The sequence below is a fragment of the Acanthochromis polyacanthus genome, chromosome 8 (genome assembly GCF_021347895.1).
Source record: "Acanthochromis polyacanthus isolate Apoly-LR-REF ecotype Palm Island chromosome 8, KAUST_Apoly_ChrSc, whole genome shotgun sequence".
NCBI lineage: Eukaryota > Metazoa > Chordata > Actinopteri > Pomacentridae > Acanthochromis > Acanthochromis polyacanthus.
This window is the reverse complement of record NC_067120.1, coordinates 15,093,193-15,105,749: the sequence shown is the minus strand read 5'-3', so window position 1 is coordinate 15,105,749 and position 12,557 is coordinate 15,093,193. Positions and strand designations below refer to the sequence as shown.

Genomic DNA, 12,557 nt, shown 5'->3' with positions numbered 1-12,557 from the left:
ATGCATGAAACCCTGGCAGTCTTGAGTCTGTGTTTTTGAGATGGTCATTGGTGCACTGCAGTTTCATGGTGGAAATGCTCAGCCACGGCACTGAATGCTTATTTTGTTCATGATATGTCTTCCAGGAGTTTTTAAAAAAATCACTATTTGAACATGATACCAAGGCAAAAACTCTCCTTTTCACCACAGGGGGTCTTTATGAATAATTAGTAAATTAGTTTCTTAATTTTCCATTGATCAACAAAAGAATAATTTAATTACTTAATTAGTTGTTTTGACACTGTCAGGGCTATTACTTCAATCTCTTCTGGACCTTCAATCTCAACATTAGATGCCTTGATAATTAGTTGAAGTATCTGCAGGACAAAATGCAATTTATAAGTTGACACCTTTAAAATAACACCTAACACACTCAGTGAACACTGTGTTAGGAGCAACATACTAACACTGCTCTCAAGAGAGCCTCCAGTCTTAATGGCATGGATGGCATGAGTTCTGCCAGCTGCACATTCATGCTGCAAATATTTCATTTGACATAGGATTTGTGATATGGATATGATTATCATCTTATAATAGTAATAAGATGATGGGAAAATAAGGGATGCATATGGTTAGCAACTATAGATGGATTCATGCTTTCGACACCAAATCCACATACACACATAGTGCTTAACAAATGTATGAGATAATCTCTAGAAATGAGAAAAGGCGAACAAATATTTTACAAATCTGTCAAAATTTTATTTCTTTTTTTAAAATTGTGTTATTTATTAGGCAAATAACAAACTGGAACAACTAAATAGTCTTTATTCACATATATTAACCAAAAATCCTAATATCTTGTATGTCCTCCTGAAGTATGCTTGAGGTTGTTGTCTTCTTGGTATATGAACCTATGACCAGTCAGGTTCAATCCAGAAGGGATGCCATGGTGCACTAAGATGTTGTGGTCAACCTTCTGCTCATGATACCATCTATTTGGACTAATTTGCCAATGACATTTCCACAAATGCAACCCCGTTCAAACCATTCTCAAGCTTTTCTGTGGACATAAACACGATGACGCTGATTGAAGAGTTCAAATTTGGACTCATCCATCCAGAGTACCTTACTCTAGTTGTCTACAGTCCAGTGTTTGGGCTCCCTGGCAAATTTCAGGTATTCTTGCATGTTTGCAGGCCTCATGACCTCTTAGCAGCTATTTTTCCCTTGAAACCTCGTTCCTTCTGTCGTCTGCTTATGGTCATTCTGGAGACTTTCTCAGATTCTGATCTAGTAGCATTAATCTGTGTCTGAAGATCTGCGGTGGTCTTACTTCTGTTTCGTGTACTTAATATCTTGAGATGCCTGACATCTGCTTCAGTTAGTTTTTGTTTTCGGTGTCTTCCTTGGTGCGTCTTATAAGTAGCAGTCTCTGCAGTCAAGTCCAAGGCAGACAGTACTTGACCACACTGTGAGAACACTTCATGTCTTGCCCTATTTGTCTCAAAGACCATCCAGCATCATGAAATGCTTTAATTTGGACTGTCTTTCTCAGTAAGTTCCCCATACTTCATCATTTTGAACAAGAGTGAGGAATTTCAAACTGAATTCATGTTTTCATACTCAAATTTGAGCCAACACACTGGAATTCAGTATTCTGTAATTTGGCATCTCAATATAAAGATAATAAAGTGCTTTACAAATTTTTCTGCTTTTTTGTAAAACAGTAAATTTGAAAATACATGGATAACAATAACAATTACATTTTAACATTAAAGATATAATTTTGATAAAAGAGTTTGCTCATATTGGCAGATTAACCATTACAAAAACATTAAAAAAAAAAAAGGGTAATCAGCAGAAATGCTAATTTTGTTCACTTGTGGCAAACACCTTATAATGAGAGGTGGTCTAATAAATTTGTTAAACACTGTATATATTGTTCATTAGCAAAAAAATCATCATTTAATTAAAACAGGCTACATTCTTCAGGTCTTCAATTACCAGCTGCAGCTTCAGATTTCTATTTTGGCTGACAGAAGTGGTACTCGTCATAAACATTTGCTTCTATAGCCCATCGACCTCAAGGTTGGACTTGTTCTGGGATGTTTTCATGTACAACAGAGTGGTTGTCGGCGTTATCGTAACCTTTCTGTCATCTCGAACAAGTCTGGCCATTCTCCTCTGACCCGTCTTATAAACAAAATATTTCTGTCTGTAGAACTGCCTCTCACTGGTTGTCTTTAGTTTTTTCCACTATTCTGAGCATCCTCTCTTAACTGTTGTGTATGGAAGAAAGAGACACTCAAATCAGCCCATCTGGCACCAGCAAACATGCCACAGTCAGCCAATGAGATCACATTTTTATCTGAAGTCACTGACCTGTGTCTGCATGATTTTTATGCATTGCACTGCTGTCACACAATTTCCTATGGCGTCATAATTGGGTCAAAAGTCGCGCGCGTAACACTCTTGCACGCGTGAAACGCGTACCCCGCGCAAGCGGAAAAAAGTCTCCACGGGCGCAAAAACACTCTGCGCGTGCGTGGCAATGTCTCCGCACACGAGGAGCCTCCTACGCGCGTGGAGACATTGCTACGCATCCGTGTATGGTGCCATAATTATCCGTGGAGCTCTGATCTACGCGAGCGGGAAGAAGACTTTTGACCCTTTGTGGGCGGATACCAGTGCTCGCCACAACCTCCCTATGATTGGCTGTCTGCGACAGCAAGAACTCACCCCCCCACGTGGGATGCCACTGTATACAAAAGAGGAAATGACACAGTCCACTGGAGCCCCTTTAATGCTGCTGCCGCTGTTCTGCTGTGCCCATGGACTGCAGCTCTGCCGAACACACACAGAACCGAGCCCTGATCTCCAACTGCCGGTGGGTGAGTGTCTCCACGTATTTCTGGCTCTAAACGGGAGGTCTCAGTGCTCTATTGCGGGGCTGTCAGCCTTTAGTACAGCGATGAGACGTTAGTTAGCTCCATTGCTAACGGCAGTTACCCAGGTGGACTGACCGGAATCGGCCCAGAAGCCCAGCGCGTCTACTCCAGTGATTCCAGTGACTCTTAAACTCCCTGTCAGAATCACTGGAGTAGACGCGCTGGGCTTCTGGGCTGATTCCGGTCAGTCCACCTGGGTAACTGCCGTTAGCAATGGAGCTAACTAACGTCTAATCGCTGTACTAAAGGCTGACAGCCCCGCAATAGAGCACTGAGACCTCCCGTTTAGAGCCAGAAATACGTGGAGACACTCGCCCACCGGCAGTTGGAGATCCGGGCTCGGTTCTGTGTGTGTTCGGTGGAGCTGCAGAACAGCAGCAGCAGCATCAAAGGGGCTCCAGTGGACTGTGTCATTTTCTCTTTTGTATACAGTGGCATCCCACGTGGGGGGTGAGTTCTTGCTGTCGCAGACAGCCAATCATAGGGAGGTTGTGGCGAGCACTGGTATCCGCCCACAAAGGGTCAAAAGTCTTCTCCCGCGCGTGAAGATCAGAGCTCCACGGATAATTATGGCACCCTACACGGACGCGTAACAATGTCTCCACGCGTGTAGGAGGCTCCTCGCGTGTGTGTTTTTTGCGCCCGTGGAGACTTTTTTCCGCTCGCGCGGGGTACGTGTTTCGCGCACGCGAGAGTGTTGCGCGTGCGACTTTTGACCCAATTATGACGCCATAATTTCCTGACTGGGTAACTGTATGAATAAGCAGGTGTACGGGTGTTCCTAATAAAGTGCTCAAAGAGTGCGTTTTCTGTGGGCTTTAATCATTACTTTCAGGTAGCCACGCCATGCCACCAAGTGACAGTTGCCCTCATCGTCTTCACTGGAGGCTGCCAGGTACCAGGATGCCCTCTGGCAATAATTGCACCTGACAAATGAGCCTTGACAAAGGAATAGAGGGTGGTCAACCTCTTACTGATCTGACAGAGCAACTTAATTGAAACTATCAATCAGAGCTGCTGCACTCTATCTCTTCTTTTCTGATTTCATTCTTTCCTGCATAATCCATTTCTCCCACTCACAGCTGCAAGAATTTATCTCCTCTCTGTCAGTCCTGCTGTCTCTCATGCTCACTTGCACACACATATTGAGAGCTATGTATGCGCACAGAATCAATACCAAAAAAATACTGCTTCCCTCTGCCGGCTCTCCATCCTCATCATTCCCCCTGTGGTGCACAAACACATTACTTGTTCATTACATTGTGACAGAGCTAATTAATTCATCAACCCTGCATTTTCTGCTGTTTTTGCTCCAACAGTCTGCCTGTCTGTCTCTGCAGCAGGCTGTGCGTTTAGTGCAGTGACATCTAAAGTCCCTGTGCAAAAGCATAGTAGAAGCTTTCTCTATCTCTTTTTTGTTTTTTCCCAAATCACTACAGCCTCACACGGGATGTTACAGTCACTGACAGGGAAGAGAGGAGGGAGTCAGAACAAAAGGAAATACCTCCCCTCGCTGGAGAGGGAAGGGTTAAGCCTATTACAGAAGACCAATCAGGACTGGGGGAGCACTGCAAACCTCCGCAGTAAGAGAGAGAGAGGAAACGAGGGAGTGAGGGAGAAGAGGAGCGCAGAGCGGGAGATAGAGAGATACCAGGAGTGTGATGGTTTGCACTCCCATCCAGACAGGCAGGAAAGGAGCGCAACAGAGAGTTGGTAACATGAGGAGTATTCACACAACAGTCTGTATGGAGGGATGAGAGAAAAAGGGGAAAAGGGGGAGAAAAACAAGAATCCCACCAGCATCCCTGTCAGGACTAATCTTTCTGGACTTCTTCTCCTTGGTACTCAGGAAGGAAAGAACATCTGTCAGTTGTGTGACCCTTGTATGTTCATCAATATTCAGCCCTAATTCCTGGATTACTGCTGGAAGAAGGAGAAGATAAAGCAGCAGTTTGCATCAGTCGACCAAGATTGTTGCAGAGGTGGAAGGAGAAGGGACAGTGTGATGAAGCGATCCGCTCTGGAGCATCTGTGTTTACTCTGCATGGTGAGCTCTGCTGTGTTTTGATGGGGCACTACTTATTGGTTTGATTTACAGCACTAAGACGCGCCGAGCGTACATGACATCAAAGAAAACTCAATGCCAAACATCTCTGTGAGGACAAATGCGCAAGATTAGAAGCCCTCAACAATGCAATTGTCTGAATAACTTCATTTGCAATGTATTGTAGACTTTCATGTAGAAATATACGATTAAATAATTAGGAGCTAATTCAAATATATTCAGTCTTTATCTTGTAATTGCAAGATGCTCCTACTGTAAACATCACACTCCAAAAGGCTTTAGATAATTTGTTTACGCATTAGGACATCTGTATATTCCACACTGTGAACACATCTGTCTTACTGCCACACATGCACACGCACACACCTGTCAGTATCTACGATATGAGAAACTTGATATGAATCCTGAATTGTGCACTTTAAAATTGTGCATCATAACAACATGCACAATCCAATCTCTTACCTGGTACAGAAGCATAATATTCTTTGGTCATTTCTACTAACATTGTGGCACAATAAAGTAAAGGCATCTCTCACTGAAACAACCTTGAAGAGTGACCGACATGTTTCTCTGAGATTACATGGATCTCATATAGTGACACGCTGGGAGGCATTCTTGTCTTCATGACAAGCTCCCCAAGGGATCCCACTGCACTAAAGCTGGAAGCTTCAGTCTGTCCTGTCATGGAAAATGTGGCTGCAATAGTAACATACAATAATTGACACTGAGCATCCTCCTGTGTTAATTTATGGTACACATAACAAGAACAACAAAATGTCACTCCAGGTAGTCTTCAATCAGAAAACAGGAGGATGAGATGTGAAACACCATTTGCTTTTGTGCAAGCCCTTTATTAGTGCTACTGTTATGTTAATGCAACAGCAAGGATGTAAAGTGCATCAGGCGCTGCACAGGAACATAAGACATCAGAGGCTTGTTGCTATGTTAATGAGAATTTCCATGTCGCCTCTCTGCTGAGGATATGTTTATTTTCACTAACGCATCCCCCACACTTCCCTCTCCTACTCCTTCTATTCTCTTTTCCCTGTTTCATTCCTTCTGTCATGTATTACCTTATTCTCTTTGTCTCTTCAGGCCACTGAACGAAAAATATGGAAGTGAAGAACATGCAGACAATGGCGCATGCACTTCCTACTCCCTAAAGTTGAATTACTGTATGGGATATGTTTGCAAATCTAAAAGGAGGTTTCTGTGATAAATTAACTTCCACGACCTCGTGAGAATGACCTCCTCCTGAACTGCTCAATCAACGCCCCCCTCTCGCCCCCCCACCCAACCGCTAATAAATACTGGTGATCGCAAATGTCACAGTGATCACATGTGTCATGGTGATTGGACACACGTGCTCTACTAATCTGCTCCACTCACGCCATCACCAGTTATTTAGGGTTCAGCATGTCGAAGGACGAACTGGAGACCTGTGCTCGATTTACAAGTCAATGGCGGCTGGAGCCAGGCGTACAGAGACTGATGGGAAAGGTGGAGAGTGAAGGCCTGTTCCATTAGTGTTCCCAGGGGAGTCATGGGCCTGGACGCAGCCCGGACACACTGACCTCTTCCGAACACGCTCTGGACAATGGTGTGCACAGAGAAACCTACATGGCTGGCTGACAACTCTGCCTCTTGGAGTATGAGCCAATGGATATAACTAATTTTTTAATTTCACCGATCTGACTACCGTCTTTGCGCTGTGGACAAAAAGGGTTTGGATCGTACTATGAGCAGTACATTCCAGCACTGCACAGGGGAAAGAGTCTGCGTTTCTTTGTTTTCTTGGTTGGCTGTGTCGCTCCTCCCTGGGAATACCATGAGATTATAAACAGGAGGTGGCTCTAACATCTTGTCCCTGATCCACTCATCTAGCAGTGCTCCCACTATCACCAAAGCCAACAAAAGATCTGAATAAAAAAATCTGTAGAGGACATAAGTCTGTATTCTCTACGAGCCACTGGGCACAGGTGGCTCATTCCGCTGCATTCTTACCATTGAGGTCAGGAAGAAAAAGCTGGCAGCTCATCCACGGTCTTTGGCAAACCAGACAGGTGTTTTTCCGGCTGTCAGCCTCTCTGGGAAGGACTCGCAGTGAAAGGAAAAGCCTCGCTGGGGGGCTCTGCTGGAGCGGAGACACTTTTCCACCAGCTATGTTTGGATGTGATGCTCGTCTCTGTGGATCTAACATGGACTCTATGGCCTGATTACACAGCCCTGGTGTTCAGATAGTGCTGGAGGGAAGGGTAAATATCACAAAAAACATTTGTTTTTCTCCATGTCATCTAGAACTCTATTCAGATCGGATTGGGGGTGGATTTTAATTATGCATGTGCTAATCAGTGATTACAGTCTATTCTAGAGTGTACGTAATTTAACTTTTCTCCCCCTATTAGAAAAATCCTGACATTGTTTTCAAGTACCAACTGATTTTGGTGCATTTATTAGTCCTTTACTTATTTATTTACAGTCCAAATAAACATCTAGAATTTTAAAATGTGGAGTTTAGCTTCCAAGGACTACAGCAAGTATTATTACTCACACCTCTACCGTAAGACTAATTCCATCCAGTGTTCATGTTCATTATATATGTAGTAAATGTCAACATTTAACACAATGCCATCTTGAACCTGTTGTGCTATAGACCCTCAGAAGTGCACTGTAAAACAACAGAGCTACTACAAAACCACAACCTACCAAACCATTATGGTTATCAGTATTTCTGTTATGTTGTGCTGTTTTTATGCTGTTTGATACAATGTATGATATTAGTTGTTGATAGCAAAAGATGACACTGATTGAGGCTTTTTAATGCCATGCATACAGAGAAATGATCCAATCTATAAGGAATGGCAAGATTAAAAAAAAATCCAGCTCTATAAGTGCATTTCCTTAGCATTTCTCCGTAAAATTCAAAGTACTTGATAAGTGGCAGCATTATATCTGACAAGATTTCTCAGTTGTATGTTCAAAGTAATTTTCTACAGATGCACACAAACCTCTCTTTTCCTTTTTGTCCTCAAACTCTCTTTCTTTCTCCTTCCTATACACAGGATAATGCATATCCTTCCCTGCCCAGAAAAAGAAGCCACCATGAGCAACGTCACGGTCACCGACAACACTGAACCCATCAGCCGCACCATGAGTCCGGCAACCCCCAGCCCATATCCCTATCCTGTTAGTTTTCAGGTCTCTCTGACAGGCTTCCTCATGCTAGAAATCCTGCTTGGCCTGAGCTCCAACCTAACAGTGCTTGCCCTCTACTGTATGAAGTCAAACCTCATTAGTTCTGTCAGTAACATCGTCACTATGAATCTCCACGTGCTGGACGTACTAGTTTGTGTGTGCTGCATTCCCCTCACCATTGTGGTCGTGTTACTCTCCCTGGAAGGAGACACTGCTCTCGTCTGCTGCTTCCACGAAGCCTGCGTCTCTTTTGCTAGTGTCGCCACTGCTGCTAATGTGCTTGCCATCACCCTAGATCGCTATGACATCTCTGTCAAACCAGCCAACCGAGTACTGACCATGGGACGTGCCCTGGCCCTGCTGGCTACCATTTGGGTGTTATCCTTTGTTAGCTTCCTTGTACCCTTTATTGAAGTGGGCTTCTTTGCCCAAGGCCATGCAGACCTGAACCAGACAGTGGTGGAGAATGTGGTCCACACTAACCAGTATTACACTGAGCTAGGCCTATACTACCACCTGCTTGCTCAGATTCCTATTTTCTTCTTTACTGCCGTCGTCATGCTCATCACCTATTCCAAGATCCTGCAGGCTCTCAACATTCGCATTGGCACACGCTTCCACGCTTCACAGAAGAAGAAGGCTCGCAGGAAAAAGCGTCCATCCATGACGGCCATGACAACACAGCAAGAGGCCACTGATGGATCCCAGAGCAGCGGCAGCCGCAATCCCACACTGGGTATGCGCACCTCTGTCTCTGTCATCATTGCCTTGCGCAGGGCTGTAAAGCGCCACAGGGAACGCCGAGAGCGCCAGAAGAGGGTTTTCAGGATGTCCCTCCTGATTGTGTCTACTTTCTTGCTGTGCTGGACACCCATCACAGTGCTCAACACGGTCATCCTGAGCGTGGGCCCCAGTGACCTCATGGTCAAGTTGAGACTAGGCTTCCTGGTCATGGCTTATGGGACCACTATCTTTCACCCTCTACTGTATGCCTTCACCAGGCAGAAGTTCCAGAAAGTCTTGAAAAGCAAAATGAAGAAGCGAGTGGTGTCAATCATTGAGGCAGATCCTACCCCAAATAATGCTATTATTCACAACTCCTGGATCGACCCAAAGAGGAACAAAAAGGTGACATTTGAGGACAAAGATGCCCGACTGAAATGTTTGTCATCTGAGGATGTGGAGTGAAGGAACTCATTTCCTTTAGGGAATACAGTCAATACAGTCAAAGCAGCTAAAACTGACATCAGGTCATGACAAAAAAAGGGAAAATGTTAATCCAAAGCAGTAATGTAAATAATATGTGCAATAGAACGTACAAAAACTAGAGGTGTATAATTTATTACTATTTAATGAGAACAAAAGTAGGTTTCATAGATATATCATATACTGTACTGTAGATATTGCATGGCTTTTTGTAACTGTAGCAACATACAGTACATTGTGTACATACAAATACATGTACAGGGTAGGGTAAACACAGTATATAAATAGACAGAGAAGTAGGAATTGTTATGTAAATGTATATTTATAATAAATTTTGTGTTTACACCTAACGCAGCAAAAGATTTCCTATTCTCCCCCTCCCCTGAGTAAAGTGTTTGTGATTCTGTGACAGCTGTGAGATTACTCCCATTCATCACTGTACCACTTGCTCTGACACCAGACCCTGCAATCCCCAGTGACCACTGACCTTATTGTCTGAGAGCCCTCTAAGGGAAGGTCCTCACACTGAAATGAGTCTATAGGTATGAAGAGAACACAGAGTGACAGGTCGGACAGAAAGTTGTGGATGCTATGCTGAAATGGCTGCACAGCTATGGGGGTACTTTACACAGTCGCTGTTTTTAGAGTTCAAGAAGAGCACTCGCATTCCACAGACAAAACAGAACACAATGGTTCTCATCATCTTGTGTGACATAAACCAGATGTAATCAAAAGCTAGTCTGTTTCACTTTAGCAGTCACGTCTTTGAGCCAAATGGAAAATCTACAGTTGCCATATTTTGGCATTACGAATTGAGTTTGACAATACGGTGGAACAGTGACGGTTTCAGTGAAAGCACATGCTGAACGCAGTGACTAAATAATAACAAGCACTGTGTTAAATTTCAAAGATAATAGAATTGGCAGATAGCATATTTTAATATGGAAGTTATTAAACGAAACTAACGGAAATCGCTGTATTATCAAAGTGTCTGTTCTTAATAACACGAACTTAACAACAACACTCTCCAGATAATCAAATCCAAAACTGTAATGAAGGAATGGCAAATATCTTAAAATTATGTTTACAATACACAAAACCAGATAATGAAGTTCTTCTTCCCCGCATGTGTATGACTATCAATAACACATGTGACTGCTGCTGGTAGATTATAATGCAGTCAGATATATTCTTGGCTCAACTTGTCTAGTTGACAAGTTTGCCCTAAATAAGTGGGAAATAATTTATTCATACAGCTGCAGAAGAATCTCAGAAGTAGGAATCTACAGGAGGAAAAAAAAACTGTCAGCTTATTACATCCAGTTTGCGCTTTAAAATCAACTAGATGCAGAGTTACAATATCTATTAGCATATAAAGCCATGCTCAGCTAGCGCAGTGGTGCACTTCATTTCAATCCTCGGGTCAGGGATTATGCTCGGTGTATGTTGTGGATATGCACAGTGCATTCCCATGCATGCATGAAAGTACACACAAATTCATATGCATCCTGCAGTCCTCAGCATATCTCAGTAATGAACTTATTACATGTGCGACTTCACTGTCTCGAGCACAGTAGAAAACTGAAGAGCCCTTTAGATCCTGAGACCACAGGCCTATTGGCTACTGGAGTGATTACACAACCCCGATCAGACGCTTCTCTGGCTATTGGCGTCTGGTTTGTAGCACAGCAGACAGGGCTGATATGGGAATATTGATGCAGGCAAGGTTCTTTATGGGCCTGCTGTAAACAGCCAGTGTGGATGTCACGGTGCCTTGAGGGCACATCTGTGATTGAGAGTGGAGATGGGATCACAGCCAGCAACAGATTAGCTGACAGGGCAAAGAAAATGACCTATGAGATGACACATTTGCCCAGAGGATGAATGTAACACGAATATGTAACAGTCTAAATTTTGGAAGACAAACTTTAAATGCCGAGTATCAATACAGAAACACATGTCCTTATTTCACAGCTACAACAATCCATTCCTGGTCAACACATAAATCAGGCCTCTGCTCAAATGTCAGGTACTATTTCAAACTTCATCAGTGCTACTGAAACAAGTCATTTTTATTGATTATGTTCTAAAATTACCTCTCAAAGACCAATACAGTTTACGTGAACCAGACTTTAAGGTCACAGTTTGTTTTCCATCCTGAGGTGCAGTCGCAATGGCAGCATCCAAAATTAACTTTTTGATTCACCAACCAAATGGACTTATGGATAAAATAAATAATTCAAGAGTTTTTTTTTTTTTAACTTAAATAGTCTTTTTTGTGTCATGTTTCTGTATTTTATTACCTTTATTTATTATTATGGTATTGAGTCAGACACAAATCCAAATAAGTGGCCAAAGCAAAATCTGAGCAATATTTCTTTCTCATTTTTATCAATGGTTACTCAATTCAAGCCTGAATACACCTCAAGAAGTCTTGATCTCATAATTTTACTGAACATTTTTGCTATTAGATGTACTTAAGGATCAACATGTCAGAGGCTTAATCATTTTAATCAACTTAAACCTCCTTATCAGACTTCTCACTCTGCTGGGAAATGATGCTAATAATCTTCCCTGAAGATCCGCCCTACTTTGCATCTGGTCTTCGTTTCTTGGCCAGGGTTATAGCTAAATGGTTTATAAGATGGTTGGGGTTCGACAGAAATGTCAGAGCCAATCAGAAGCAGGGTGTTCACAGAATGTGGGTGAGAAAAAAAAAACATAATTCTATGTGTATGTTCACTCTGACAACAGACAGTGTCTGAGAACAGAAGCGACTCACCCATTAATTAGTGATGAACAAAACTGCAATTTGAAACAATCCAATTACAAAATCACAAAAGCTGCAATGTAGGAAATACATTATGCAGTGCATCTGACCCACTGTTTAAACTGTTGTCGCAATAGTTTTCCGAATTCACACCATCTTCCTTGCGTGACAGTCAAGCTTTTGGTGTCATCTCAAATGGTAATGCTGCATCACATACTTTACATCTATTACAAGAGAGTATTGAACTGAGGCTTGACTATAAAAAAATATATCAAAAATCAAATTGCAGATTTTTTTGTGATGGATATTGCAAAATATCCATCAGAAATATCACAATTATATTTGCATTGATATTCTCCCAAAGTTGTTCTGCTCTACTGTAACTGAAACT

General features: G+C 42.6%; 1 protein-coding gene across 1 annotated transcript; it reads left to right on the top strand.

Annotated features, from left to right (window-relative positions):
- Positions 1–4,426: 4,426 nt before the first annotated feature.
- LOC110959692 (G-protein coupled receptor 22-like) lies at positions 4,427–9,746 on the top strand. The gene is made up of 3 exons (XM_022206656.2): positions 4,427–4,977; positions 6,091–7,250; positions 8,058–9,746. Exon 3 carries the CDS (start codon positions 8,062–8,064, stop codon positions 9,376–9,378), a length of 1,317 nt encoding a protein of 438 aa, XP_022062348.1. The 5' UTR covers positions 4,427–4,977; positions 6,091–7,250; positions 8,058–8,061; the 3' UTR covers positions 9,379–9,746.
- Positions 9,747–12,557: the final 2,811 nt, after the last annotated feature.

Excerpts from the sequence above, each read along its gene's own strand:
- LOC110959692 (XM_022206656.2), top strand. The coding sequence starts at position 8,062 with ATGCATATCCTTCCCTGCCCAGAAAAAGAAGCCACCATGAGCAACGTC.